Here is a 27,996-nt window from a genome sequence, read left to right on the forward strand (position 1 = left end):
CTCCTCTAAACTCTTCTTTCTAATTATTTGTGTTGTATCAGTGTAATTTGTTAATTCATCTAAGAGGTACTTAATTGAGCACTTAACTATTCGCTAGGCGCTTTGATAGGTGCTGAGGATACTGAGCTCAAAAGATGTGTCCTCTTTCTTAAGGGAGCATTCAGTTTAGTGGGACAACACTAAACTGAAGTGAGGCAATTGATAAAATGAAATTATTGACGCAGTACTATGGGAGCTTGAAAGAAGAAGTCCTTAAAACCTGCCTGGAGATGTCAGGGATCACTGGAGATGCTGTATGAAGAGGAACTTGAAGGATGAGTAGGAAGACTCATGATAGGGAGGAGATTTCAGATAGAACAGCCTGTGCCAGAGCAAAGCGGGCCTGAGGGAACATGGTGTATTTAGGAGACTGCAGCTAGTTCTCTGTTGCTAGAGCATCAAGTATCAGAGATTAAGAGATGAGAGAGAAAACTCAATGACAGCAGATGCCAGATTGTGGAAGGCCTTGCATACCATGCAGAGGGGTTTTGATTTTATCCTGTAGGTGAGGGTAGGGGGTGGGGAGGTTTCAGAGGATTTGAGCAGCATGGTCAGATTTGCGTGTAAGAGCTGTGGCAGCCATGAAGAGGTCAGGGGAGTGTTGGATGTCTGTCTTGTTTATCGTTGAATCCCCAGCACAGTGCCTGGCCCTTAGTAGGTACTCAGTAAATTGTTGAATACATCAAAGGGATGAGGAGTGGGATGGTGAGATGTGGATGCTAAAGAGTCTTTTATCAAAAATAATGGTAAGAAATTATGAGGACCTGATCTAAGTTTGTGGCAGTGAGGATGACAAACCAGGGACTGCTAGGAGAAATGTAGGAGGTAGAATGTATGAGACTTGGAGACTTAATTGGAAGAAGAGAGAAAAAGGTAAATGGAATCTAGGATGATTCCAGGTTTCTGGTTTGAGTGTACTAATGATGTTCCCATGTACTACTGCAAAAGGGAAAAAAGGAAAGACAGCAGGTTAGGATTGAAGGAGATTATGAGAAATTATGCTGAGTTTGCAAAATTGATGTGACATCGAGGTGAAAGTATCAGGAAGGCCATCAGAAATGTAGGCCTGAAGCTCAGTAGAGAGGTCTGCTCTTTAGCCACATGGAGGTATGGATATATAAATACAGATGTAGATCGAATCATGTTTATTATAGAAAATTTGAAAAATACATATAAGCTTGAAGACATCACCCATAATTCTACCACATAAAAAGGAGAAACTATTTTTGATGGAGGAGAGTGACTTTCAAATATTTATGGTGAAGGAACCAATGGTCCTTTTTATTACTGGCCTAGGATTACAGCACTTTTAAACTAGTCTTCCCATGTCAAATCTCTTCTTCCAACTTATCCTTTATAGTAGGTGTCGGCAGACTTTTTCTGTAAGGGGCCAAATAGTACCTGTTGTAGACTTTGAGGGCTGTATGTGATCTCCATCACATATTCTTTGTCTTTACTTTTTTATAATCCTTTGAAAATGTAAAAAACCATTCTTAGCTTAGTGAGCTATACAAACAAAGGCCAGAGGCCAGACCTGGCCCATCAACCATAGTTTGTGAGCTACCGCTTTAAACCTCTGCCACAGTTACCCTCCTCAAACGCACCTCTGGTCATATCACTTCCTTATCCACTTCCTGGTAACTGGCTCTGGACTGCCCAGTACAATTCACACCTTTTAGCCTGGTATCCGAAGCCCTCACACACTGGTCCTGACATTCTGTCTGAATGCATCCCAGGATACTCTTGGGCCCTTGTGCTTTTTCATTTTATGCTTTGTCCTCTGTTTTCTCTCCACCTTTTAAAATCTTAGCCATTTTCCAGGACCAGTATAAGAGCTATCTTTCAAGTAAAGCCTTCTCTTCCCCAGAAGTGTTTTTTTTCCTGCTCAGAACTCTGCAGGTAATCTTACTATATAGCCGCCTCTCAGCTTGTGTTTATTGCCTTGTATCGGATATTTGTCACTTCCCTTTTAGTTTATAAGGCAGAGGGCACTATCTGGAGTGACATTGTCTTTATTACATGGGACACTTAGAATAGTGCCAAACCCATTGTAGGTTCTCCATAAATATTTGTTGAGTGGAATGTGATCGTGGCGGGGGGGGCGAAGTATAAGAAAGGATGAGAAGAAAGTATGAGAAGAATCTTGTTAATAACAAGTTATCAACAATAACATGGTCCTGGGGACTACAGTCCAAGAACACTGTACAGCAAAGCTCTGTTGCATTTTTATCCCTATGGATTTAACATTCTGTGGACTTTCTCTGGTGGAGAATATAATTGGAATATTCCCATAACAGTTTAATTGGTGTGTGGTAGATGATATTCAGTGTACAGGCTAATCTCTGCTTTGCTATTCTTTTTTTTATGATAGTCTAAAGAAAAATTGATTAACAGCTTAAAGGAAGGATCTGGTTTTGAAGGCCTAGATAGCAGTACTGCAAATAGCGTGGAACTAGAAGAACTTCGGCATGAGAAGGAGATGCAAAGGGAGGAAATACAGAAACTGATGGGTCAGATACATCAGCTGAGATCTGAATTACAGGTAAGATTCATTACCGTTCAGCTTCACAGACAGCCATTTACCCTCAGATATTAGTAGCTTGAGACATGATGGATTCTGTATTTTGGGGGAAGGGTATTGGTGAAATAATGTGTGAAACTTTGGGAATATTAGTTACCATGTAGAAGTGAATCTAAAGCAATAGGTTTCTTGTCCATTGATTGACTTAAAGTTACAGGAATAAGAAAGTTAGGTAACTAGATTCATTCATTCAACAAATACTTACCAGGTATTTGCCATGTGCTAGGCATCTTCTAGGCTTAGAGCTATAACAGAGAACCAGACAATCTTCATATTTATGGACCTAACATTCTAGTGGTTAAAAACAAATTAGATTTGGGCTTGTTTCTAAAACTAGAGTGTTGTCTAATATTAGAATGGGCTTAGGGATGATCTTTTATAGTTTCATGCATAATCTTATAATTTATAGTTTGTGTAATTAATATATTTAATCTAAAGGTAAAATTGGGCCACTTATTTATCTTAAACATGGGGTCTTTGACATAGGAGGGGTCTCTGAGGATGGGAAAGATAAAAGTGTGGGGTAATGAGCCTTCTGTTCTTAAAAAAGAAAAACAAAAACCAACTTTCTGCCAAGAATACTTATCCGTGCATTGACTTAGGAAATTATTGATTTGTAAGATGTACATGAACAACAGTGGCAAGTGTGGAAGTTGTGAGAATGGGCTGGCTTGTCTGGGGCATGGGTTTGACTGTCAGATCTAGATGCAGATCCTGTATCCTGGCTTTGGCACTTAGTAGATGTGTTACTTTACACCAGGTACCACATCTCACTGAGCCTTAGTTTTCTCATCTGTAGGTTGCAGATGAGAACAAGGTTCTCTTGAGAATAAGGTATACTATGTATAAAGGGCCTAGCATTGTTCCTGACACATAATAGTCTCAGTAAATAGTAGCTGCTATTATTTCTGGGGTTTTTTTCTTACTGTCCTTTAAAAGTGTAGGATCTTTTTTCTCTAAATGATTTTGAATTCCAATGACTTCAGTCCCATGAATTTGAAATTGAATAAATGCTAAACTTTTTCATACCTATTCCGTGTCTTTTGGGTGAGATTATGAAAAATATGATTTGTTTTACTTTAATATCTCATCCCTACCCCGGCATCATTGATGACATTGACACATTTTCCTATCCTTTCTCAAGAAGTTTATGAAATTGATAATAAGGACTGTAGGATTAGGGCTGGCAAAATGGAAGAATTGTTAATTATAGCAGCTGTCATTTGCTGAGCACTTCATGTGCCAGGCGCTGCACAAAGCCCTCGACATATGTCCTTTCATTTATTCCTTACCAGAACCCCGTGAGGGAGATGATGCATTCTCATTTTACAGTTTGAAGAAATTTAGGTACAGAGAAGAAAAGTAACTTGCCATGACTCGTAAAGTAGCAGAGCCAGGATTAGAACCCAGTCTGTCTGATTCCAGGACGTGTATCCTTAACCACTGCGCTTACTGCCTATCTCTTGAGAATTCATCGGATTTAGTCAAATTGATAACAAAGATTAGTCTACTTTCTACTCACCCTGAAAATGGTAGGGAAAAATAATTTACCTTATTGCTGTTTTCCACTAAGTCCACAAAGTCGTGTGAATTTAGAGTATTTTACTGTGATTATCTGGGAGTATCATTAATCTATCAGTTCTTTCAAACAATATGCGAAGTGCCAGAATTTGTGGAGATGAGTATATAACACAATGTACCAAAAGATAAAAAGCAAAGTTAAGATGCCAGTTTTTGTTTCATGTAGTACTGTATGAATGGACTTGTACTTATTAACCCATAGAGGGAAAATACAGAAACCTAGAGCAATGCTCTTTGCCACTAGTGGATTTCACAGATATCTAGAAGCTGGTTTTTGAGTTTGAAGAAGTGAGAATAGCGACACCAAGTGAAGAAGTTAGAGTGAGAAATATGGGAAGATGTGAAAACAGATAATAGTGATAGAGCTAAAAAAGAAATATACTAACCTCAGGTGATATGAGAGAAAAGTTATTTTTACTGTATGTTACTGTATGTTGATACCCACACATGTACAAAAACTAATTCTAACCTGCAATTTCAGGGGACTAAGGCAGTGACGTCCTTTTTGATGTTACATTTCTATTCTTGAAATTGTTGCTTTTGAATAGAGAGATACGTCTCCCAGTGAGCCGCTGTCTGCTCGTGCGCATTAAACCAAATGGTTTCTGCTGCGGCATCCTGTTCATTTCTCTCACCATTTGCCGTGTTACGTAATGAAGTGCCAGTTTTTGTGCTCCTTTTAGTCTGCGTCTGTGTCTCATTCATCTTTATCCCTCCAGTGCCTGCTGAGCCCTGTTCACAGCACATGATGATCACTCAGTAAATATTGAACTGAACAGTTCATTATTGCTTTCACATGTACGGTTCATCTTTTTAGGATATGGAGGCTCAGCAGGTTAGTGAAGCGGAATCAGCAAGAGAACAATTACAGGATCTGCAAGACCAAATAGCTGGACAGAAAGCAGCTAAACAGGAACTAGAGGCCGAATTGGACCGACAGAAGCAGGTAAGGATTTTAGATTGATGATTACCTAGGAAGACTGTCCACTAGCGGTCATATGAGGAGACTTCTAGTAAAGCAGCGTACTGAAATTCTTAGAGGATGAGCTCAGAGGTCCCTCCTACCTTATTACTAACCCACCCTCCTCGTTGTTTGTTTGTTTTAACAGGTGAAAAATAGCGACACAAAATGATTTTGAGACTTGCTTAATATCACACAGCTAATTAGAGAATAGAATAGAATCCAGGATTCCTGTCCCAGAGCCCAGAATTCTTTCTGCTGCTCTGTCTGTATTTTATTGTATCTCCTTGTCAGAGTACGTATGTTAGAACACTTGAAAACATCAGCTGATTTTTGTATTTTATCAGATTTTTACCTTCCAGAAACAGTAGTAACTTTTATTTAATAGAAATATAAATACAACATTAGTGCCATAATAGACTGCTTTTTCTGTTTTGAGAAAAAATGCTTATAACAGACTTTACTTACAAATCATGTTTAAAATTATATTTCATTATTCAATTAGCAGTTGCCTGCTCTCCAAGCCAAATTATTTTACTTTAATGTACTTATATGATAGTTTCAGTACTAACACAGTTAAACATGTTTACAGTCACATTTTCACAATAGGAATCTATATTTAATATTCATAACATCTATAATTTACTGAGTAACAACATTGTTATAGGTACTTAGCATACATTATCTTATTTCATCTTCACAATAAAATCACTATTCTCTTCATTTTACAAAAGGGAAAGAAAGCTTTGTATATTTCTCAGTGCGTCACTTATAACGTTTCCAGCTTTGCATATTTATATTCTTTAAAGATTTTTTTCATTAGGATTTATCATTTCTGAAACCGGTTCTATTTTCAGGGAAGTGTTTGTTTTTATTATGACAGTGATCTCCTGAGTAGTAAGAGAAAAATTCACCGAGTAACAACCTGTAGGGTACATCATAGGCTATCTTAGATAATTTGGTTGTAAGATTAGCTCTCCTTTCAGAAATTGCATTTTAATTTATTTAAGGAGCTAGTATATATTAAAAGACAAGAATTTGATGTTCTTGATGTTTAGTGAGAGAACTTTCATTTTATTATGGCTGATGGTTTTACACATCCACTTGCAGTGCCCTTTTCTAAAATGAGGGAGTTAAGTAGAGGAAAGTGGAGCTGAATGTAGCTCTAGGCTATTTATTTAGTAATCAGATGTTCTGGATGGGAAGTACTTAATCTTGGGATTAAATAGTCCTTTAAGTAATATAAGTAAATTTCAGCCTTAAATTTTATGCTAGCCTAGAGCTTAGAAGAAACTGGGCAGGGGCTTCCCTGGTGGCGCAGTGGTTGAGAATCTGCCTGCCAGTGCAGGGGACACGGGTTCGAGCCCTGGTCTGGGAGGATCCCACATGCCGTGGAGCAACTAGGCCCGTGAGCCACAATTACTGAGCCTACGCATCTGGAGCCTGTGCTCCGCAACAGGAGAGGCCACGATAATAAGAGGCCCGCGCACCACGATGAAGAGTGGCCCCCGCTTGCCACAACTAGAGAAAGCCCTCGCACAGAAACGAAGACCCAACACAGCCATAAATAAATAAATAAATAAATAAAATAAACACAAAGTTTTTAAAAAAAAAAAAAAAAAGTAAGCTGAAATATTTAGTTTAAAAAAAAAAAAAACTGGGCAAACCTTCTTGTAAATTATGATTCCCCTCCCTAACCTAATTACCTTCCCATTTTCTCTTTTCTCACTTATCTCAGTTTTTTTAGTCTGTGAAGTGAGCAGGTTGAACTAAATGTCTAAAGTAGTCTCTAGCAGTTTGATTCCCTATCACGTTACTTCTTCATACAGCCCCCTTTACTTTGCACCGTTAAGCATAATGCTTTTGAAGGTACTTAGTTAATGATTTACTCTTTCTTCCCTGGCATTGCTTTACTCTTTAATTCTGACCTGACTTTTACTGATCCTGTCCATCGTACAAACTAGTTTGGTGCAGTTGTTAGTGAATTTGGAGGTATTTCTTTTTTTCCTCTCTCTGTGTTTTATCAGTGATGGAGCAAAACAGGTGCAAGATATTGCCTGATAAAAATAAGCCCATGAAAAGCTGCCCAAAATCATCAGGGAAATGCAAATTGAAACCACAGTGAGATATCACTACATGCCCACTATAATAGCCACACTTACAGAGACTGACAGTACCAAATGTTGGAAAGGATGTGGAAGAACTGGAACTCTCTCATATTCCTGTAGGAATGCAAAATGGTACAGGTATTTTGAAAACCATTCAGAAAACAGTTTGGCAGGTTTTCTTCCTTTATGCTAGGCATACACTTATCATATGATCCAGCAGTTCTGTTCCTACATTTTTCTACCCAAGAAAAATGAAAACATATGACCAATAAAGACTTGTGCTTTGGGACTTCCCTGGTGGCACAATGGTTAAGAATCCACCTGCCAGTGCAGGGGACTCAGGTTCAAGCCCTGGTCCGGGAAGATCCCACATGCTGCAGAGCAGCTAAGCCCGTGCGCCACAACTACTGAGCCTGAGCTCTAGAGCCCGTGAGCCACAACTACTGAAGCCCACGCACCTAGAATCCGTGCTCTGCAACAAGAAAAGCCACTGCAATGAGAAGCCCACACACCGCAACGAAGAGTAGCCCCCGCTTGCCACCACTAGAGAAAAGCCCGCACGCAGCAATGAAGACCCAACGCAGCCAAAAAATAAATAGATAAATAAATAAATTTATTTTAAAAAAAAAAAGACTTGTGCTTAGATAGTCATCATATACAAATTGATACATCATGCTGAAGTATTAACTTTTCATCAGATCCCTTGAAGTCTGTTCATTTACTCATTCGGTATATACGCAGCACATATTGATCAAGTGCCTACCTTGTGTCAGGCATTGTTTCAGGTACTGGAGATGACATAGGGAGCACTAACTTAGCTTTTGTTTATTTGTGCCTCACTTTATAGGAATTCCACTACATGGAAGAAGATCTGTATCGAACAAAGAACACATTGCAAAGTAGAATTAAAGATCGAGAAGATGAAATTCAAAAACTCAGGAATCAGGTATGAAGCAGCATTCACAACTTGGGCAGAGATACCATTGTAAAACTACATTTTTTTTAGAGATACAGTAAGACTTTCTTTTCCCGTATTTTCACCTGAATCCTATTGTTGGAGTAGTGAGGTAAGTTATTTTCAATGTGATATAGAATTTTCATCGAATGCCATTTGAGTCTGCATTTGCTGTATTCTAGGGCTTGCTTCTTATACCGGTATCTTGTAACCAGTCACCCAAGGAGATGTGAGTTACTCCAGAATTTCATACCATCTAACTTCAGTGGTAGTTTTGCTGATTGCCAGTTTTATAATTGTGTTTTCCTAAGAAAAATCCAACAATACATTTTCTTATTAATAGATCTTTCATTAGAGTCACTAAGACCTTTTTATAACTGAAAATGTGAAACATAGAAAATAACATGTGCCTACCACTCAGATTTGCCAGTCTTTATCATTAACTGACAAAATTGTGCGTTCACTTACCCTGTCATTATACACTGTCCTTTCCTCTCTTATAGTCACATGATTGACTTAATAAATAATGAACTTATTGATCATTTAAATAATTTGCATAAAGATTGACTAGTTCATTTTTCAGTTAGGTGATGACTTTGTTTGAACATGAAAAGTCAAATAATTTAATTTTTTTAAGTTCTTAGACTTCTTAGTAGTCCATAATTTAAAATGTTTAAAAACTTTAAATTTTTATAAGAGTTGGGGACAGCTAACTGATTTTGACTGTTCCCTTCTCCTTCCCTTTCCTACATTTGTGAAATGATTACAAATGGTAAGATGACTTGCTAACAGAAAATTAAAGAAAAGAAAGGAGCATAAACCACCAATCAGTTTAATGCTTAGGTAAACATTCCAATATTTTAAAAATATTTATTGAGTACGTACTATGTCTAAGATATTGTGGTATTTTTGTTAATCAAGAATTAACCATAGGAGGTTATCTCTTAAAGATTTTTCATCTAAGTAAGAAGGAAGTTGTACAATTTAAAAAGATATCAACCCCTTAATACACTGCAAACAAAACAAAACCCCACTCAATCAGTGAGTTAAGATATATACTGAATGAACAATAAAAAATGCTGTTTCTGCTTATCTTATTACCTTTGGGCCTCCTTGGAGAAAAATATCTTGGTTAAAAAATTACATTGCATGGGAGTTCCCTGGTGGTCCAGTGGTTAGGAGTCTGCCTTCCAGTGCAGGGGACGTGGGTTCGATCCCTGGCCGGGGAACTAGGATCCCACATGCTGCGGGGCAACTGGTCCCGTGTGCTGCAACTGGTGAGCCTGCGTGCTCTAGAGTCTGCACACCACAAACTAGAGAGAAGCCTGTGCACCGCGACGAAGAGCCCGCTTGCCACAACGAAAGATCCCATGTGCCACAAAGACACAACGCAGCCAAATAAATTAAAAAAAAAAAATTACATTGCAGTTTGACTATTTTTTCATTCTTTAAAAACTATTTTATGGGACTAGATAAAAACTTATGGAAAAAAATGAACCTTGATCTTTATCCCCTAGTTAGACTTGTAAAATTAACAAAAATTGATTTGGAATGAAGCTAGGCGTAAGCTACAAAGCTCCCACAAGAAAGTATAGGGAAATCTCTTGCAATTTGGGAGAAGACAGATTTCTTAGGACACAAAAAGCACTAACCATAGATGGAAAAAGTGATAAAATTGGACTTCATCAAAATTAAAAATTTTTGCTCGTCAAAAGACTCCATTACAAAAATGAAAAGAGGTCAGCAACAGACTGGGAGGAGCTATTTACAATACATACAGCTGACAGAGGATTTGTAACCAGGATAAGAACTCTTACTAAAAATAAAGAGATGCACAACTAATTTTTTTTTTTAATGGACAAAAGACTTGGGTAGACAGTTCACAAAAGAAGATTATGAATAGCCAAATAAGCACATGAATAGGTGCTCAAAATCATTAGTCATCAGGGAAATGCAAATTAAAACCTCAGGGAGATAACAGCACTCCACACCCACTAGACTGGCAGAAAGTGAAAAGATTGGCAATACCACGTGTTGAAGATGTGGTGCAGTTGGAACTGTCGTACTCTGCTGGTGGAAGGGTACAGTAGTACAGCCACTTTGGAAAACTGGCTGTTTCTGGTAAGATTAACAACATACATCTAACCTATAACCTCAGATATTTACTCAGTATAAGTGAAGCCATATGTCCACAAAAAGACTTGTACAGGAATATTTGTAGTGGCTTTGTTCATAAATAGCCCAAACTGGAAACAACTGAAATGTCTGTCAACAAGGACGTGGGGGCTTCCCTGGTGGCGCAGTGGTTAAGAATCCACCTGCCAGTGCAGGGGACACGGGTTCGAGCCCTGGGCCAGGAGGATCCCACATGCCGCAGAGCAGCTAAGCCCGTGTGCCACAACTACTGAGCCTGCATGCCACAACTACTGAAGCCCGCGTGCCTAGAGCCCGTGCTCCGCAATAAGAGAAGCCACCGCAATGAGAAGCCCACGCACAACAAAGAGTAGCCCCCGCTCGCCACAACTAGAGAAAGCCCGTGCAGCAACAAAGACCCAATGCAGCCAAAAATTAATTAATTAATTAAAAAAAAAAAGTACATGGATAAACACATTGCATACTACTCAGCGATAAAAAGAAACAAACTACTGATACAACAACATGGATAAATCTTTTTATTTTTTATTTTTTTAGTTTTTTAAAAAATAAATTTATTTTATTTTTGGCTGCATTGGGTCTTTGTTGCTGCATGTGGGCTTTTCTCTAGCTGCGGCGAGCGGGGGCTACTCTTCGTTGCGGTGCACGGGCTTCTCTTTGCGGTGGCTTCTCTTGTTGTGGAGCATGGGGTCTAGGCGCGCGGGCTTCAGTAGTTCTGGTGCGCAGGCTCAGTAGTTGTGACTCGCAGGCTCTAGAGCGCAGGCTCAGTAGTTGTGGTGCTCAGGCTTAGTTGCTCTGCGGCATGTGGGATCTTCCTGGGCTCGAACCCATGTCTCCTGCATTGGCAGGCGGATTCTTAACCACTGCGCCACCAGAGAAGCCCCGGATAAATCTTTTTAAAAGCCACATACAAAACTGATCATACCGTATGATTCCATTTATAGGAAATTCAAGAAACGGCAAAACTAAATTCTGGTTATAGAAAGCAGAGCAGTGTTGTCTGGGAGTGATGGAAATATTCTATGTTTTGATCTGGGTGTTGGTTGCACAGTTAATAACGTTTGTCGAAACTCATTTTATACTTAAGATCTGGGTATTTCACTGAATGTAAATTTTACCTCAACTAAAAAATATTAAAGTGTGGAGTAAGTAGATTGGGGATCACAGTACAGTCTTAAAATTGAGCATTCCTTTTTAATAGTAAGTAAATCTTAGTTTATACTCAGTATAATTCCATTTCGTAGTTACTTGTTGTAGACCTAGCCCGGCAATTAATTTGTGGGAGTGCTGTAAGCGGTTTAGAAGGAAGGAAGCTTGATGGATGGTAACTAGACTTATTGTGTTGATCATTTCACAGTGTCTACAAATTTCAAATCATTAGGTTTTATACCTGAAACTAAAAGTCAGCTGTACCTCAGTGTAGTTTGTAGTTTGCCCTAGGTTGTAGCTAAGAAGTGGCAGAGCTGGGGTTTTCAACTTAGATCAGTCTCTCAGCCTCTTTTCCAGACTGTGTTGATGCAGACAGTGATTCTTGCCCTCACAGAGCTGACTGGCAGTTTCATTGAGGAGGCAAAATTGTTACCATAGTGAAGATAAATGCCAAGATAGTCAGCGGGAGTCTAAAAGAAGGCTGAGATCAGCTCGGGCTGGAGTAGTTGGAAAGGGCTTCAAGGAAGAGGCTTTGAAGGGAGTCAGAGCCTGGAGAAGAGAAGGAGACTGGGTTTGCCCAAAAGGGAAAATTTGAACAGCAGAGCAGAGGCCAAATGGGAGCAGAGGAAGATGATACAGATGAGAGCAAATAGAAGATGGAATGAAGTTATTAAGGAGCAACTGTCAGCCAGACCCTACTAGGAAAATTCTCCTTTCATATCCCAAAGTACCATGTGCAGAAGGCACTGTTACCCTCACAGATGAGCAAACAGATTCGGGGAAGTGTAGCAACTTGTCCAAGGTCAGGTAGCTAGGAAATTGCAGCGCAGAGATTGTGGTTTTTGCACTGCACCACAACTGTTGACTTGTGGAGGGTTTTGAATCCAGGTTGAGAAACCTGAACTGTGTCCCGTGTACCAGTGCTTTCAAATGTTTTTGACTGTGATGACATAGCAAGAAATAAAATTTAAATCACGTCTCTATACTCACACACACTTACACGTATAAAACCAAAACAAGTTTCACAAAAGAATGCTCTCACACACTATATGCTGTGCCCTCTATGTACTATTCTGTTCTGTTTTTTTAAATGGCAACTGTGACCCACCAAAATTGATTTCATGGCCCACAGAGTTTGAAAATCGCTTCTGTAGATGGTGAAAGAATCGTAGAGTTTTGAGAAATCACTTAATGCCACGGTTTACCTGTGGGAATGTAATAACATGGTTTCTGTGTTGTATGCCTTTTGTTTTATGTAGTAATCTTATGAATACTTTGCCTTTCAGCTTACGAATAAAACTTTAAGCAATAGCAGTCAGTCTGAGTTAGAAAATCGACTCCATCAGCTGACAGAGACTCTCATCCAGAAGCAGACCATGCTGGAGAGTCTCAGCACAGAGAAGAACTCTCTGGTCTTCCAGCTGGAGCGCCTTGAGCAGCAAATGAACTCCGCCGCTGGAAGCAGTAGTAATGGGTCTTCTATTAACATGTCTGGAGTTGACAGTGGCGAAGGTAAAAAAAAAAAAAAAAAAGGAATCTCAAAAGAATATTTCATTGCCTTAATTTTCAATGTTGCTAATTCAAACATGATTTGAAAAGTTACAGAAAGACCATTTTTGTTTAAAAAGAAGCTTTATCTAACAAAGCACCCACTTTTCTCAAGGCCTGGGCTATGCACTGTTTGATATGATCATTAATGAACTGGACAATGGGCTGATTACTATCTCTCACTGATTTCAAACCTGGAGAAGAAGGCCCAGGACACTTAACAGGGTGGTGAGGACAAATTCAGTTGAGAGGGGCTTTCAGGAATCTTAAAGTAAGACTTGCTTTAATAACCATAATTATGAATATTAAAGTTAATACATAGTCACATGAGTATATCCGTGCTCTATAATTTTAATGGAGAAATGTATAGATTCTCAAAATACATGATCAAGAAGAATGTTGAAGATTTTAGCATAAGTTTCAACAGATCAGGTTTTTAGTCTTAGAACTTCATAACTACTTTGACTACAAAGTAGTCATTCAACAAATCTTAGTTCTTTGGCTTTAAATTTTTAGAACTTTTTTTCAAATAACATGTTATTTTATATATATTTTTTAATAAGACAGGCTCACTATAAAAAGAAATGCCAAAAAAAGGAAATTAAAATCACCTGATAATCTATTGCCCTCAGATAACATTTTGGAACATCTTTGTCCAGACTTTTTTCCTACATATGTTTGCAGTACTTGTTTTATTGATTTTAAATTTTTTTCATATAAATATATTTTAATAATATATTTCATACAATAATGTATATATTGCTTTATAGAAATTTATCACATGAAAATACTGTAATTTGTTTAATCAGTTCCTTATTGTTGGAGATTGATAAATGATCAGAAATGGAATTGTTGGGTCAATAAGTACACACATTTAAAGGCTTTTGATTCTTGTTCCCGAAATTAGCAAATAATTATTAAGTGCCCACTCAGTATCAGGTGCTGTTTCAGAGATACAGTGGTCAACAAAAGAGGCCAGACTCTCTCCCCCATAGATCTCACATTCTGGTGTCGTGGGGGAATACAGAGGAGGAGACAGGCAGTAAACAAGCGGTATGAGCTGGAGATATGTGCTACAAAGGGAAATGGAGCAGAGAAAGACGTGCAGGGTGCCACATGTGGGGAGGGGATAGTAATTTAAACAGGGTAGTCAAGGAAGAGCTCGTTGAAAAGGTGGCATTTTATTAACGTCCCAAAGGAAGTCAGGTAGTAGACTATGAAGAGATCTACAGAAAAAGTGTTCCAAGCAGAGAGAAGTGCAAAGGCCCTCCTGAGGCAGGAGTATAGCTGGCATATTGCAGGAGACCAGTGCAGCTGGAGTAGACTGAATGAGGGGCCAGAACTTGGAGGAGGCTGTTTAGGTCTGTATAAGGACTTTTACTCTGAGTGAAGTCAGAAGCCATAGAAGGGTCTTGAGAGGGGTGACTGAGCTGACCTGTATATTTTAACAAGATGTCTCTGGCTGCTGTGTCAAGAGTAGACTGCAGAGAGCTAAGCACTGAGGCAGGGAGACCAGGGAGGGGCATGGTATTAACCCATGTAAGACATGCTGGTGACTCAGACCAGAGTGGGGATGGAGGGGGTGGGTTCAGGATTTATTTTAAAGGAAAGCAGATGGAATTTGCGGGCAGATCAGATGTGGAGTTCGAGAGAAAGGAGTTAAAGGTTTTGGAAAAGTGGAGTTGTGTATTGAGATGGGGAAAACTGCAGGAAGAGAAGGTGGGAAGCAAGGGCAGGCAATCAGGATAACAGTGTGCGGCGTGCCAGGTTGAGATGTCTACGAGACATCCAGATGGAAATGAAAGGGTGATCGGCCGAGCCTGGAGTTGGAGGCGGACTGGGCTGGAGATGCGAATTCAGGAGTTACCAGCTTTGTAGAAAGGGTGTGCAGCCTCACTCCTGCTGGCCCAGGAAGAAAGTGCCCATTAATGCTGCCTCTCACCAATACTTGGTAAACTCTGATTTTTGCTAATTTCATGGGAAAATAATTTTCGTAATTTTTAAATTTTGATTTTTGCGGGTATGGAAGTTTACATATTTAAACTGTCTTTTTTTAATGTTTTCACCTTTGGTTATTGCTTAAAAGTTGACCTTGAGAATTTCTTCCATATGTAACATAAGGTATATTCAACTATAATTTTGTTAGAAAGTTGACTTTGGTGTCTGTACGTTAATTACTTATTTTCTTGTTTAAACAGGCACACGTCTGCGAAATGTTCCTGTTCTTTTTAATGACACAGAAACTAATCTGGCAGGAATGTATGGAAAAGTCCGCAAAGCTGCTAGTTCAATTGACCAGTTTAGGTAAGCAGTGCCAGCACCAATGAGTGATGGACCATATTTTTGTAACATTCTCCAGTGATTTCAGTCATATTAAGTCCTGTCCAGCAGAGCTGATATTGATTGATTGATTGACTGTGCCATGTGTCTTGCGGGATTAGTTTCCTCACTAGGGATTGAACCGGGCCCCCTGCAGTAGAAGCGCGGAGTCCTAACCACTGGGCCACCAGGGAATTCCCAAGCTGTTTTTTTAAAAAAATACTTATTTATTGGGCTTCCCTGGTGACGCAGTGGTTGAGAATCTGCCTGCCAATGCAGGGGACACGGGTTCGAGCCCTGGTCTGGGAAGATCCCACATGCCGCGGAGCAACTGGGCCCGTGAGCCACAACTACTGAGCCTGCGCGACTGGAGCCTGTGCTCCGCAACAAGAGAGGCCATGACAGTGAGAGGCCCGCGCACCGCGATGAAGAGTGGCCCCTGCTCACCGCAACTAGAGAAAGCCCTCGCACAGAAACGAAGACCCAACACAGCCAAAAATAAATAAATTTTAAAAAACAAACAAACAAAAAAAAACGTATTTATTTATTTGGCTGCACCAGGTCTTAGTTGTGGCACGCGGGATCTTCATTGCAGCATACGGGATGTTTAGTTGCGGCATGTGGGATCTTTTTTAGTTGTGGCATGCAGGATCTAGTTCCCTGACCAGGGATTAAACCCGGGCCCCCTGCGTTGGGAGCACGGAATCTTAACCACTGGACCGCCAGGGAAGTCCCCCGAGCTGATATTTCAGTGTCATGAAATTGCTTTAAGAGGTCTGCCAGTGCCTGTATTTTGTTGAAGGTGTTTAACTCTGATCATTTCTCTTCTTTCTATAATAAACTCTGTTTGAAAACTCATTAAATTTCATTGAGAAAGCCTCTATGTAAATGCATCCATTTGAATGTTTTATCTGCTTACTTCATCATTTGATTAGAATAAAAGATGCCACTATATATAAATGAATAGTACTTATTTTCATATATATTTTATATATACGTTATATATATTTATAAATAAAACTTTTTATACTAGTAGTCATCCACCTTATAAAGAAAATGTTTTACCAGTATATGTATATAGCCTTGACAAAGTTCATATCTAAATAACCTACTAAACTCTCTTGCCTTTTAGTTTTTATAATTAAACATAGTTTAAATGAATTGTTGCCTAACAGAGCAATCTTTTCTTACCTTTCTGTGTCAGAATAGAGCTATGGTATTAAAAATGAGGATGATTTACTAATTTGGATTCCTGAAGCCATGAGCCTTGGATGCCATAGTCACTATCTCCACATTATTGAGCACATCTATTTCAACTATTAATTTATTCAACATACATATTAATTTTTAGAGAGCATATATGCAAGGCAAGGCATTGTGCTAGGGGTAAGGAAAGAAGCAGAAGGGCATAGAAGAAAGGTGTATCTGTACATGTATCCGTCTTAGGGAAAAAATGTTGCAGAAAGGCATAGTAATAGGTCTGGACATCGTAATGCTTCCCACTCTTACTTAAAGTGTTTACTTGAGTTTCTGTAGTTGGGAGCCTTTTAGAAGTATGTGTCCATGCTAAAGCTCCCAGATTAGCTATTTATAGGTTCATTCCAACTAGACTCTTTTTTCCTATTCATGTGTTCACACTTGCCTTTGGTTCCTAAAAGAAAAATGATTGCTAGAGGGACCAAGTTTGCCTTCTACAGTTGTAGCTGAAGAATTAAGAGGAATAGCTTGTGCTAAAAGCTTAACAGTCAATCCCCAAATAATGATAAAAGTATTTGTTCACTACTATGATATTTTATATGGTTATTTCAAGTAATCATTTAACAATCTACTATAAAACAGAAATAATCTGTCTTTTGTGGTAGCCACATAAATAGTTTAAATGAGTGAAGTCTTAAAAAACATGGTGAGATATTACCACAGGAACATGTTTTGAGTGTAACTCTCTCCTCTCTCTCCACCCCTACCACTTGCACAGTATCCGTCTGGGAATTTTTCTCCGAAGATACCCCATAGCACGAATTTTTGTAATTATATATATGGTAAGTAAACTTGTTTGCAAAAACAGTGCTGCATTTGATTTTTAACTAGTTTTTTTCAGCTGCTGATCTTTTTGACTAAACTTTTAGCAATCAATTTTGAAAGAGAATAGAACTCATTTTTGGTAATTAAGATTTTCTTTCTTAAAGTATGCAAGTAATGTTGATCATTCATTATGTCTAAAAAATAAATTGCTTGAAGGCTTTTCCGACTAACTGTAGTGCAGTTTAATGATTACCTTTATTTCTAAGCGCCTCCAGTGATACAATACAAAACAATTGATTTCATTTTTATCTTGAAGTAAAGTTTAATTATTTCCGTGTGTTTTGCTTTATTTCCTAAAGGGATCTCAAAGTTGATGTATTTTCTTTTTTAGATTTCTTAACTGTAATAAAATGGTTACCATAGTTTGGGATGCCGTGTCTTATCTTCTGTGAGCCTAAAAAGCCCACTGACTGTTCTGAGTGGGGATGTCTAAAAGTAGTTGAACTGAATTAAGACGGGCAGTTTTCTTGAGAAGAAAAAAAAGCATACTTAGAAATTTCCTTGTGAGCCACTAGAGGGAAGAGTTACTCCTTTAAACAAGAAGGTTTTAAGATGAGGGGGATGGGGAGAGCGAAAGAAAAAATATTGAATGGCATCAGAAAGGATTCAGAACATGCCCACATCTGGGTGGGGAGATTGTGCGGAGCACAGGCACCCTCTGTCAGCATGAGATGCGATGTTGCACGTCTTGTGTGCAAGGCACTTCGTGATGGAACCTCATCATGTCAGCACCACCATGCGGGAGTCAGTGGAAATGTATCACTGCAGGTCCTTGCTCTGGACCCTAAATCGATCTCTGAAACCTGATACATTATTCCTGTCAAGAATGTCTTCCCATCTCCTCTTCACCAAATCATGGCTAAACCCTCTTTCAAAACACCAACCACAACTCTGTTCTAACAAGCCTTTCCAGCCAACTTCATGTATACCTAGCAGTTTTAATCAGGCCATCTACTCTGCATTGTAATCCCCTGATGGGTTAGTTATGTGTACGTGTGCATGTTTTGAATGTGTTCAAGACTTTGCTCCTCTCAACTGAGAATGCTGTAGGTATTGTAGCTCTTTATTACCTTCCATTGCACTTTTTAGCTCATTTGACTATACAGTTGTTTCTTCCTTGTTTATCCAGTAAACAATGTACTGCGCGCCTGCACAGTTGCAGACACACTAGCCACAGGAATACAGAGACAAACGAGACGTAGCTCCTGCCCTCAGTGCACTGCACAGTGGGCCTTTAGGGAGGATTGATTTATTGGCTAATCCATAAATTGTTTTTTCTTTCTTCAGGCTTTGCTTCACCTCTGGGTCATGATTGTTCTGTTGACTTACACACCAGAAATGCACCATGACCAACCACATGGCAAATGAACTGAGCCTGGTTGTTTTGGTGATTGGTCGTCTCTCTCCAGTTTTGGGGTCTGCAGAAGGGTCACTTGCCTGAAATTCCTGAGAAGGGTACACAAGATTATTTTATCACTACAAGCTTTTAACTTTTTAAGTTATTATACAAGTACTCTGCTACCGAAATCTTCCTCTGATTTCCTTCAAATGGTAAGAGTTTCTAAAAACAAAAATAATCTAACGAGCTCAGCTCTTGCTTTTTCTGAGGTCAGGGGCTCAGTGTATATATGCATACACACGGAGATGCTGGGGGTGTCTGCCTCTGTACAGACCATCCTGTATTTTAGGTGACACTCATTATGGGTTATAATCAGGGAAACTAATTGTATTTAGTGATATAAATAAAATGTTTTCTTTTTGATAATTCAGTCTGCTTTGTATTTTCATATATTTAACTTTGCAAATGCAGATTTATTTTTTACATTGTTAAACGCTTGATTGGTATAAATCTTTCTATAAATACGTAAGTAAAATTTACTGTGCATTTTTCTTTTAAAAGTAATAATTTTTCACTCCCATTTAAACAAGACCTTTCCAGATGGGCATTCACGAGCAGAGCCAGAAATCAGAGCTGATGCCACTTGTAATTGCATTAGTGGTGTGTGCGCTTCTTTTCCTCCCCCTCCCCACCCCACGTGCTGTCTTCCTTTGATTCTTATTCATTCATCCATTGTCTTCCTTCATCTCTTTTCCTTTTCTCTAGCCTATACCTTGGGTGGGCTCAGGACACCCATAGCCCCTCTGGTAGCATTTAGGAATCAAATTTGGTTTAACACCCTTTGTGTTTTTAAAATACTCCAAGGCAGAGACGATACAGAGTTATTCTTTGAAAAGGGACATTTTCTTTGCCTTAAGTCCAGTATAATGTCTGTTTTGGCTTTCCTTGTCATCTACACGTCTGAATTCTCATTTTGTCTGTGCCGGGCACTGGCAGTCTCTCTTCATATATAATTAGCATATGTAGATCGTGGGCTGGGTGAAGGGTACAGTCCTTCCTGTCAGGAATGCCTTTGCAGTAGCCTGCTGGTGCCTAACAGAAAAGCTGACCAGTTTCTATTCTTAATGATATTTATACTATGACTTTAATTGTCCTATAAATTCTTCAAAAGTTTTGGTATCCTAGATGTATATGTTTCTTATTTTCCATCAGAGAATGAAGTTTTAAAGGTCATCTTAGGTGTGTTTGGGCTTTTTTCCAATTTAACATGAATGAAAAGGGCAGAGAGTTCTATACCATCTAAAAGTGGATATGAGATTTTGGAGGGTAGGGTAGAGACATGTTATTAAATCTACATGTCATGGTTTTTTTTTTTTTAATTAATTAATTATTTTTGGCTGCGTTGGGTCTGTTGCTGCACGCAGGCTTTCTCTAGTTACGGCGAGCGGGGGCTACTCGTTGTTGTAGTGCACGGGTTCTAGGCTTGCGGGCTTCAGTAGTTGTGGCCTGCGGGCTCTAGAGCGCAGGCTCAGTAGTTGCGGCGCACGGGCTTAGTTGCTCCGCAGCATGTGGGATCTTCCCGGACCAGGGCTCGAACCCGTGTCCCCTGCGCTGGCAGGTGGATTCTTAACCACTGCACCACCAGGGAAGTCCCTATATGTCATAGTTCTTATTCAGGTGTGATAGCCTATTAGAGTCTGAGCTGTGAAGTCAAGTCTTATCTCAAACAGAGTGAAGAGTTTAGACTTGTTAATATCTTTTAAAGGTTTTTTTTTTTTCTCTTCTAATTTGGAACCATTTCTGGAAAATGATTAAAACCAGGTTACATACTTAAAATGGAAAATGGCACCTGCTTCATCATCGTGTATTGCCAGACTTCCCGTCTCTGCATGTCCTCCTGGTTTTTGTTGGGATGGCTGTAAATCTTTTGTTCGGATGGCTCTGAATCTTTTGTTCAGTTTTTACACATTCTTGGCTTTGGAAATAGTTTGACAAAGTGTTGCTGAGATTATTTTTCTGAAGTTACTTAAATCTTTAATTGACTTTCAGTTTCTGTATTCTTGACCACTAACACACTAGGGGATTTTTAAAAGTCTCCCATTCACTTATCCTCAGATAACACGAAACCTTCTTGACTTCCTTAAAAGGATTGTGTGAGAGCTGAATTTTTTTCTTCTCAATGTACTGCTTTGTATTTATAGCTGTCAGTTGGAAAATAAGATTATTTTATTATCTTAAGATTTCCCTTTCTCTAGACTTCGTGCTTTCTAAAACCTACCATTTCTATTGCTGCAGAACAGAGACTTCAAAGGAAAAGCATGGGTTGTTAAAACGTGGAACTAGGTCTACCCTGGTTAGTTTTTTCGATAAGGGAATAATGTCTGGGGCTGGACATTCTAGCCTTCATTTAGGAAGACTTACATACAACTCACCCTGGAGGGGAAAAAAACCCAACCTACTCAAATATGCCTCGCTGGGCTCCAGCTCCCTACTTTAGGAGGTCAGCTGTATTGGAAAAGGCCAGTATGGGCATCTTGGTCTAGATGGAAGTAGAAGGACAGAACTGGCAAAGCCAAAGGGACTAATAGCCTAAAGCTCTTCAGGCTGTGATTGGTCAGAAGAAAGAAATGACAGAAAAATGTCTTAGTGGTTATTCTGAACATGTTGAGGCTAGTATTCTTAGGAACTCTTTCCTGAGTGAGAAGGCTGTGGATTGAATGTTTCTGAACTTCTGCAGTTCTAAAATGTGGTCTGCTCTTCAGACACAGATTCCAACACAAACACCTCCAAGTAAAGGAAACTTGTTTTTTGTACGAACAGTTGAGCCGTCAGGTGTGTTACACACAGAAACCTCATTTACAGAAGATGTCTCGAAGAAAAAAAGTGGTGGTAAAATAATCTTATGCCATCACAGGACTATAAGATAGTTCAAATTACATACCCTTGTGCTGGCCCCTTCTAGGAACTGGGAATAGAGTGGCGAACAAAAGTCCCTGCCCTCTTGGAGCTTACCTTTGAGTGGGGAAGGCAGACTACAAACATATGCAAAATGTGTCACTAAGAGTTAAATGCTGTGAATAGAGAATGGACTTGAGGATATGGGGAGGGGCAGGGGTGAGATGTGACAGGGTGAGAGAGTGTCATTTGGTAGTGTACTACCAAATGTAAAATAGATAGCTAGTGGGAAGCAGCCGCATAGCACAGGGAGATCAGCTCGGTGCTTTGTGACCACCTAGAGGGGTGGGATAGGGAGGGTGGGAGGGAGGGAGATGCAAGAGGGAAGAGATATGGGAACATATGTATATGTATAACTGATTCACTTTGTTATAAAGCAGAAACTAACACACCATTGTAAAGCAATTATACTTCAATAAAGATGTTAAAAAAAAAAAAAAGGGGCAAAGGTGTAGAGAGTCGTGGGGGAGGAGAGAGGGAAGTCCTCCCTGCAGAGGTGACACTGGTGCAGAGCCTGAATAAGGTGACAGGCCATGCAAAGTGGAGTGGCAGTGGGTTAAAGTGCAAAGCCCCTGAAAGGTGCTAAATTTGCTGAGGTGAGGACAGGCTGAACCCAAGGAGGTGATTTTCCTATGTAGTTGCAAGGAATAAATACCAGGTCAATGAATTGGTACTTTCCCCCATAACTTCTTGGTCTCCGCATTCATAGTTAATGCCTCATCTTTGTTCAAGTCAAGGACAAAGAGAAAAATGAAATCCAAGAGCAGAGCCCTTCATATCTGAAGGCAAATATCTCTCATCCTTTGATCAACCAGCCTAAGCACAGCTCACTGTCCGGCACCACCGCTCTTGTGCTATCAGAGCTCGTAAACTCAAAATGACATTTCTGATCCCATGAGGACAAAGATACTACCTTTTTTATCCACTATTATATCCTTAACGCCTAGAACACTGCCTGACACATAATCGGCCTTCAGTTGTTGTTCATTGAACTTCATTGACTGAATCAGGCAAAACACTAAATTCACGCATGACTCCTCGAGAGCTCCTCGGACCTTCACTCAGCATCTGTCCCGTCCACGCAGCACCTCTGGTTTCCAAAACCAGAGCAAAGAACTGTAACCGGCCAGGCACATTGCTAGTAGCGAGGACTTAGATTGGGCAGCTTGGCAGGGTTTTCCCAAAGAGGGAAAAGCCATAGTAATTTAAAATGTAAAAGCAAAAGGTGACCTGAGGATTTCGCTGGTCCTAGATGTTCATAGTGAAGACCTTTAATCATCAGGGAAAGTTCAGTCTTGCTTAATGACTCTCTCAAAAGACAGGCAAGGCTGCCTTACAGTGGAGAAGCCTTCTGAAAGCAATAAGATATTTACATTCACTTTTTGAAAGTTCTGCAAAGCAACATGTAGGTACAATCAGGTTCTTTTCTAATGTCGAATTAAGTTTCCTCTCTACTCCACTGGACCTCTCCTCTTTAGCCGATTAGCTTCTTGTGGTGCTAGTTAAACTGAGTTTACACAAAGTATATAATAAGGTTTATGCGTGTAAACTTATCAACTACTAACAATTTGCTTTAACTCACAAATGTGGCTTAAGTCAGCTGAACTCAAGAATTAAAACAAATGTAACTGGGGCTAGAACATGCATTCTCAACGTGGGCTGATACCACCTTCAAGGGGGTGAAAATTGATTTTTAGATGGGGAAAAATATCTTACTGTTTTTATATATAAAGCCCAAATATACATGCAGTACATAACACTATATCTGTGACATTAAGATTTTATTGGGGTAGGGAGTAATAATGAAAATAAAAAAGGTTGAGAAATACTGGGCTAGAAAGATAAAGCAACCTAGATCCTGCCCTTGTGGAGCCTGCATTCTTTTTTTTTCTTTTTTTTTAATTTCATTTTTTTATACAGCAGGTTCTTATTAGTTATCCATTTTATACATATTAGTGTATACATGTCAATCCCAATCTCCCAATTCATCACACCAGCACCACTACCACCCTCCCCGCTGCTTTCCCCCCTTGGTGTCCATACATTTGTTCTCTACATCTGTGTCTCCATTTCTGCCTTGCAAACTGGTTCATCTGTACCATTTTTCTAGATTCCACATATATGCGTCAATATACAATATTTGTTTTTCTCTTTCTGACTTACTTCACTCTGTATGACAGTCTCTAGGTCCATCCACATCTCTACAAATGACCCAATTTCATTCCTTTTTATGGCTGACTAATATTCCATTGTATATATGTACCACATAATCTTTATCCATTCGTTTGTCGATGGGTATTTAGGTTGCTTCCATGACCTGGCTATTGTAAATAGTGCTGCAGTGAACAGTGGGGTGCATGTGTCTTTTTGAATTATGGCTTTCTCTGGGTATATGCCCAGTAGTGGGATTGCTGGGTTATATGGTAATTCTATTTTTAGTTTTTCAAGGAATCTCCATACTGTTTTCCATGGTGGCTGTATCAATATACATTCCCACCAAAAGTGCAAGGGGGTTCCCTGTTCTCCACACCCTCTCCAGCATTTGTTGTTTGTAGATTTTCTGATAATGTGCATTCTGACCCATGTAAGCTGATACCTCATTGTAGTTTTGATTTGCATTTCTCTAATAATTAGTGATGTTGAGCAGCTTTTCATGTGCCTCTTGCCCATCTGTATGTCTTCTTTGGAGAAATGTCTATTTAGGTCTTCTGCCCATTTTTTGATTGGGTTGTTTGTTTTTTTAATATTGAGCTGCATGAGCTGTTTTTATATTTTGGAGATTAATCCTTTGTCCGTTGACTCGTTTGCAAATATTTTCTCCCATTCTGAGTGTTGTCTTTTCGTCTTGTTTATAGTTTCCTTTGCTGTGCAAAAGCTTTTAAGTTTCATTAGGTCCCATTTGTTTATTTTTGTTTTTATTTCCATTACTCTAGGAGGTGGGTCAAAAAAGATCTTGCTGTGATTTATGTCAAAGAGTGTTCTTCCTATGTCTTCCTCTAAGAGTTTTTTTTTTTTCTTCTATAAATTTATTTTTTATTTTTATTTTTGGCTGTGTTGGGTTTTTGTTGTGTGCGGGCTAACTCTGGTTGCAGCGAGCGGAAGCTACTCTTTGTTGCAGTGTGCGGGCTTCTCACTGCAGCGGCTTCTCTTGTTGCGGAGCATGGGCTCTAGGTGCGCGGGTTTCAGTAGTTGTGGCACGCGAGCTCTAGAGCGCAGGGTCAGTAGTTGTGGTGCACGGGCTTAGTTGCTCCACGGCATGTGGGATCTTCCCGGGCCAGGGCTCGAACCCATGTCCCCTGCATTGGCAGGCGGATTCTTAACCACTGCGCCACCAGGGAAGCCCCTCCTCTAAGAGTTTTATAGTGTCCGGTCTTATATTTCAGTCTTTAATCCATTTTGAGTTTATTTTTGCATATGGTGTTAGGGAGTGTTCTAATTTCATTCTTTTACGTGTAGCTGTCCAGTTTTCCCGGCACCACTTATTGGAGAGACTGTCTTTTCTCCATTGTATATCCTTGCCTCCTTTGTCATAGATTAGTTGACCATAGGTGCGTGGGTTTATCTCTGTGGAACCTACATTCTAAGGAAACTGGTTTTTAAAGTCATGCATGATCCGCCCTCACTGCCTCATGAGCTTCAAGCCACCCCCACATCTACTACCCTCCAGCCTCTTGTACTGTCCTAGTCTATTGCTGTTCCAACTCTTCACTGCCTATTCTTATGGGAAGATTTTACTTCCTGTCCCGCTGATGTCAGCCTTGGCCATATGACCTGACTTGCTTTGGCTGATGAAATGTGAGTGGAAGGGACATGAGCCATTCCCAAGCAGAAGTTTTAAGCATCATCTTATGGTTTTGCCCCCTAACTTGTTCCTCCACCATGAGCCCAACATGTTGTAGACAGGGGCTGCTCCTGGAACGAAGAGGACGTAGAGCAGAGCCAAAACATGGCACATGTCAACAGTGGACATGTAGCTTGAACAAAAAGTAAAACTTGGGTTTTGTGAGCCCCTGAGATTTGGGAGTTTGGTTGTTACTGCATCACGACCCAGCGATAGATGACTAATGGACCCACCAATGCCCCCTGCTTTTGCTCCACCTCCAGACCTCCCCTCTGCTTAAAGACACTTCCCTTCTTGGTTCCTGGCCCCTCCTGCTGTCAGCTTAGATGCTTCTTTCTCTATTAAGTCAGAATTCCTCCCTTCCCCTCCCCACCAAAAAAATACCAGGCTAGGTGTCTCTAGTAGGCAGAATAATGTCCACCCCCCCAAATGTGTCCATGTCCTAATCCCTGAAACATATAAATATGTCAGAACATTGCAGATGTGATTAAGGATTGTAACTAAAGGAGATTATCCTAAATTAACCAGCTGTGCCCGATGTAATCATAAGGGTCCTTAAAAGATGGAAGAAGAAAGCAGCAGAGTCAGAGATGTCATGACAGCAGAAGTCAGAATGATTGAATTGCTGGCTTTGAAGATGGAGGAGGGGCCATGAGCCAAGGAATGCAGGCAGCCTCTAGAAGCTGGAAAAGGCCAGGAAGCAGATTCTCCCCTAGAGCCTCCACAGAGGAATACAGCCCTGCCAAGACTTTGATTTGAACCCAGTGAGACCCACTTCAGACTTCTGACCTCCACGACTGTAAGAGAATAAATTTGTGTTGTTTTTAGGCACTTAGTTTGTGGTAATTTGTTACAGCAGCAATAGACTCTGATACGGTGTCCTTCCCTGGTTATGAACCCCAATCACACAGTAGTTCCCTAAACATAATACTGACGCTGAATTGAATTGCCTCTTCACTTTCCATCACGCCAGCATTCTGGAATGAACAAACAACTTTCTAAACCAGGACTAATGAGGAACAGTGATGGGTGACAAAGTAGTATAAACCTAAGGCTGGATGCTACAACTTTCTGGCTTGCTTAAGCCAGCTGTGGTGCTGGGCAAGTCACTAAAATGTCTCTGACCCTCGATTTCCTAATCTTTAAGAATGGAGAAGCTGGAAAGAAGCACAAAGGATTTCCCCAGGTAAAAAGAGCATTTTCTAAGTTGAAAGTGTATCCGAGTGTTAGTTTTTTATCGGGTGCTATGTTTATTTTAAAGCTGGATGGGAGTGAGAAAGTAGAAAACGGCCCTACTGACAAACAGTCAGCCATGTTCCCAGCTGAACATGAACAATACTCAGAACAAGACATTGAAAAGGCCACTCTTGTGAGCACCCAAATTACTAAACACCCCCCACTCTGACAAGCATTCCTCCTTTCTGAGCAATTGCTGCTGTTTCACCAATAACAACTCAAGCCCCATTTTAACTCTCCTTCTAGGTGACAATCACTGAAGTACTCAATCACCCAGTTGCCCCTGCTTCTTGACAGCATCCAACCCAGAACAGGCGCCTGGTTCTTTAATGCCCCCCACAATCATCCAGCACAAACACAAACCCTAGAAGAAGCCCGTCTCGTCTCCCCTGCTGGGATCCTCCTGAGGATACCTTCTCCTCGGCTGCAGCGAGCTTGGGAAACCTTAACTTCGAAAGTTTGTGTTTTGTTTATTTGTTTTGACTACAGGTGTGGTCTTTGGTCCTCATATTTAATTCTAAATTCACAGACACGCAAACAGGTTCGGAGACCCATCAAGGTCCTCTAATTAGCTATAAAAATGAGATCAAACATGTCTTTTGTTTGTTTTCATATAGCCATGGGCTTGGACTATTTGGTTACTGAACATGTCAGCTTACCAGGTCTGTCTGGCACCAGGTCTTCTGTTTACCATCTTGGCAAGAACTTTCCAGTAGCTTTTAGTCACTGGAGAAAACCTGCCATATTTTTTCAAATAATGCTTCGTCCTGCGGCAAAGCCAGATGCATTCTGATGAGAGTTTATTAGTGTGAGAGGAAGCAGGTGTGTGTTCCCTGCTGCCATCTGATTTCTTTCTTTGAGCTCTAGAAGCAGACACTCCATCAGCCACCCAAGCGGGAAATTGCCTTTCTATAGAAGGTAAACAAGAGGGTTTGCTTTATTTTCAGCCATAATATTGGACCTAAAAAACATTTCAAATCACTTTTTAAAAAAAATCTGATTATTAGAGTAATATTCCTATTGTGAAAAATACAGAAAAGTGTAAAGAAGAAAGTATCATTCATCCATAGACCCATCACTCTAATAAGTCTTCACATCTGGGCCTGTTTCCTTCCAGTCTCTTCTCCCGTTGTGTATGTGTATATACA

At 40.0% G+C, this 27,996-nt stretch overlaps 1 protein-coding gene across 4 annotated transcripts in view; it reads left to right on the forward strand.

Annotated features, from left to right (window-relative positions):
* GOLGA5 (golgin A5) overlaps positions 1 to 26,443 on the forward strand; it is a 40,089-nt gene extending 13,646 nt beyond the window's left edge. The window contains exons 7-14 of one of the 4 annotated variants that reach the window (XR_009501169.1): positions 2,411 to 2,581; positions 5,019 to 5,147; positions 8,118 to 8,216; positions 12,815 to 13,040; positions 15,275 to 15,380; positions 17,371 to 17,434; positions 18,765 to 19,028; positions 26,141 to 26,443. Coding sequence is in view for 2 of the 4 variants with exons in the window: in XM_059915822.1 (XP_059771805.1) it covers positions 2,411 to 2,581; positions 5,019 to 5,147; positions 8,118 to 8,216; positions 12,815 to 13,040; positions 15,275 to 15,380; positions 17,371 to 17,434; positions 18,765 to 18,845 (876 nt within the window). In the remaining 2 variants the exon portion in view is untranslated. Of the gene's footprint in view, positions 1 to 2,410; positions 2,582 to 5,018; positions 5,148 to 8,117; positions 8,217 to 8,407; positions 8,455 to 12,814; positions 13,041 to 15,274; positions 15,381 to 17,370; positions 17,435 to 18,764; positions 19,233 to 26,140 lie in introns of those variants that run through there. The other 3 variants (XR_009501168.1, XM_059915822.1, XM_059915823.1) reach the window with 3 other exon arrangements.
* Positions 26,444 to 27,996: the final 1,553 nt, after the last annotated feature.

This window comes from Balaenoptera ricei, chromosome 2, assembly GCF_028023285.1.
Source record: "Balaenoptera ricei isolate mBalRic1 chromosome 2, mBalRic1.hap2, whole genome shotgun sequence".
Classification (NCBI taxonomy): Eukaryota; Metazoa; Chordata; class Mammalia; order Artiodactyla; family Balaenopteridae; genus Balaenoptera; species Balaenoptera ricei.